At 35.1% G+C, this 1,480-nt stretch overlaps 1 protein-coding gene across 1 annotated transcript in view; it reads left to right on the top strand.

Moving 5' to 3' along the window:
• The first annotated feature begins 689 nt into the window (after positions 1–689).
• Positions 690–1,480, top strand: part of LOC106476646 (FYVE, RhoGEF and PH domain-containing protein 6-like) — a 3,091-nt gene continuing 2,300 nt past the window's right edge. Inside the window, exon 1 of the mRNA XM_013937289.2 lies at positions 690–896. Within this exon, the coding sequence (XP_013792743.1) occupies positions 702–896 (195 nt within the window). The 5' untranslated portion in view covers positions 690–701. The remainder of the gene's footprint in view (positions 897–1,480) is intronic.

The following is a 1,480-nucleotide window of genomic DNA, read 5'->3' as shown; positions in this document are numbered from 1 at the left end:
CCTCGGTAGGCCAAGAAGAAAGGTCATGTGATACTTTAGTCAGTAATGTACATGTAAAATCTTAACCTTGGTAGAGAAGACAGGTCTTGTGATACTTTAGTCAGTAATGTACATGTAAAATCTTGACCCCGGTAGGCCAAGAAGAAAGGTCATGTGATACTTTAGTCAGTAATGTACATGTAAAATCTTAAAAGATTTTACATGTACATTACTGACTAAAGTATCACATGACCTTTCTTCTTGGCCTACCAAGGTTAAGATTTTACATGTACATTACTGACTAAAGTATCACATGACCTTTCTTCTTGGCCTACCAGGGTTAAGATTTTACATGTACATTACTGACTAAAGTATCACATGACCTTTCTTCTTGGCCTACCAGGGTTAAGATTTTACATGTACATTACTGACTAAAGTATCACATGACCTTTCTTCTTGGCCTACCAGGGAACCTTGGTAGGCCAAGAAGAAAGGTCATGTGATACTTTAGTCAGTAATGTACATGTAAAATCTTAACCTTGGTAGGCCAAGAAGAAAGGTCATGTGATACTTTAGTCAGTAATGTACTTGTAAAATCTTAACCCTGGTAGGCCAAGAAGAAAGGTCATGTGATACTTTAGTCAGTAATGTACATGTAAAATCTTAACCTCGGTAGAGAAGACAGGTCTTGTGATACATTAGTCAGACATGTATTTTTTTAGATGACTCCTCGTCCTCACTGCCAGAAGTTGTCATTGAATAATTACATGCTGAAACCCATCCAGCGTATTTCACAGTACTGCCTTCTGCTGCAAGACTACTTGAACCATCTACAGGAGGATTCACCTGATTATGAAGATACAGTTGCTGCCCTTCAGATCATGAGCCAAGTTGCAAGTGAAACCATGAAACATGAGGTAAAAAAACTACAGTCTTGCTGTAATGTAGAACGTGTTATTTATCTTGTGTATGGCCACAACTTCTCATCTGCCTCTATTTATATGAAAAAAACTTTTGTAGAGTTATATGAAAGGAAAGTTGTTAGCAGATATTTGTAAAGCCTGTTAATATCTTGTTCAGTTTATGAAAGACCATATAGCTAACCTGAATTTTGTAAAGCCTGTTAATATCTTGTTCAGTTTATGAAAGACCATATAGCTAACCTGAATTGTGTAAAGCCTGTTAATATCTTGTTCAGTTTATGAAAGACCATATAGCTAACCTGAATTGTGTAAAGCCTGTTAATATCTTGTTCAGTTTATGAAAGACCATACAGCTAACCTGAATTGTGTAAAGGCTGTTAATATTATGTTCAGTTTATGAAAGACCATATAGCTAACCTGAATTGTGTAAAGCCTGTTAATATCTTGTTCAGTTTATGAAAGACCATATAGCTAACCTGAATTTTTTAATACTATGAGATCCTAATAACTCTGTACTATATCTCTTTCTCTCTCTCTCTCTCTCTATATATATATATATATATATATATATACGTATT

The sequence above is a fragment of the Limulus polyphemus genome, unplaced genomic scaffold (genome assembly GCF_000517525.1).
Source record: "Limulus polyphemus unplaced genomic scaffold, Limulus_polyphemus-2.1.2 Scaffold11103, whole genome shotgun sequence".
NCBI lineage: Eukaryota > Metazoa > Arthropoda > Merostomata > Xiphosura > Limulidae > Limulus > Limulus polyphemus.
Note: the sequence above shows the minus strand (reverse complement) of the source record. Positions and strands in the feature narration are given on the sequence as shown.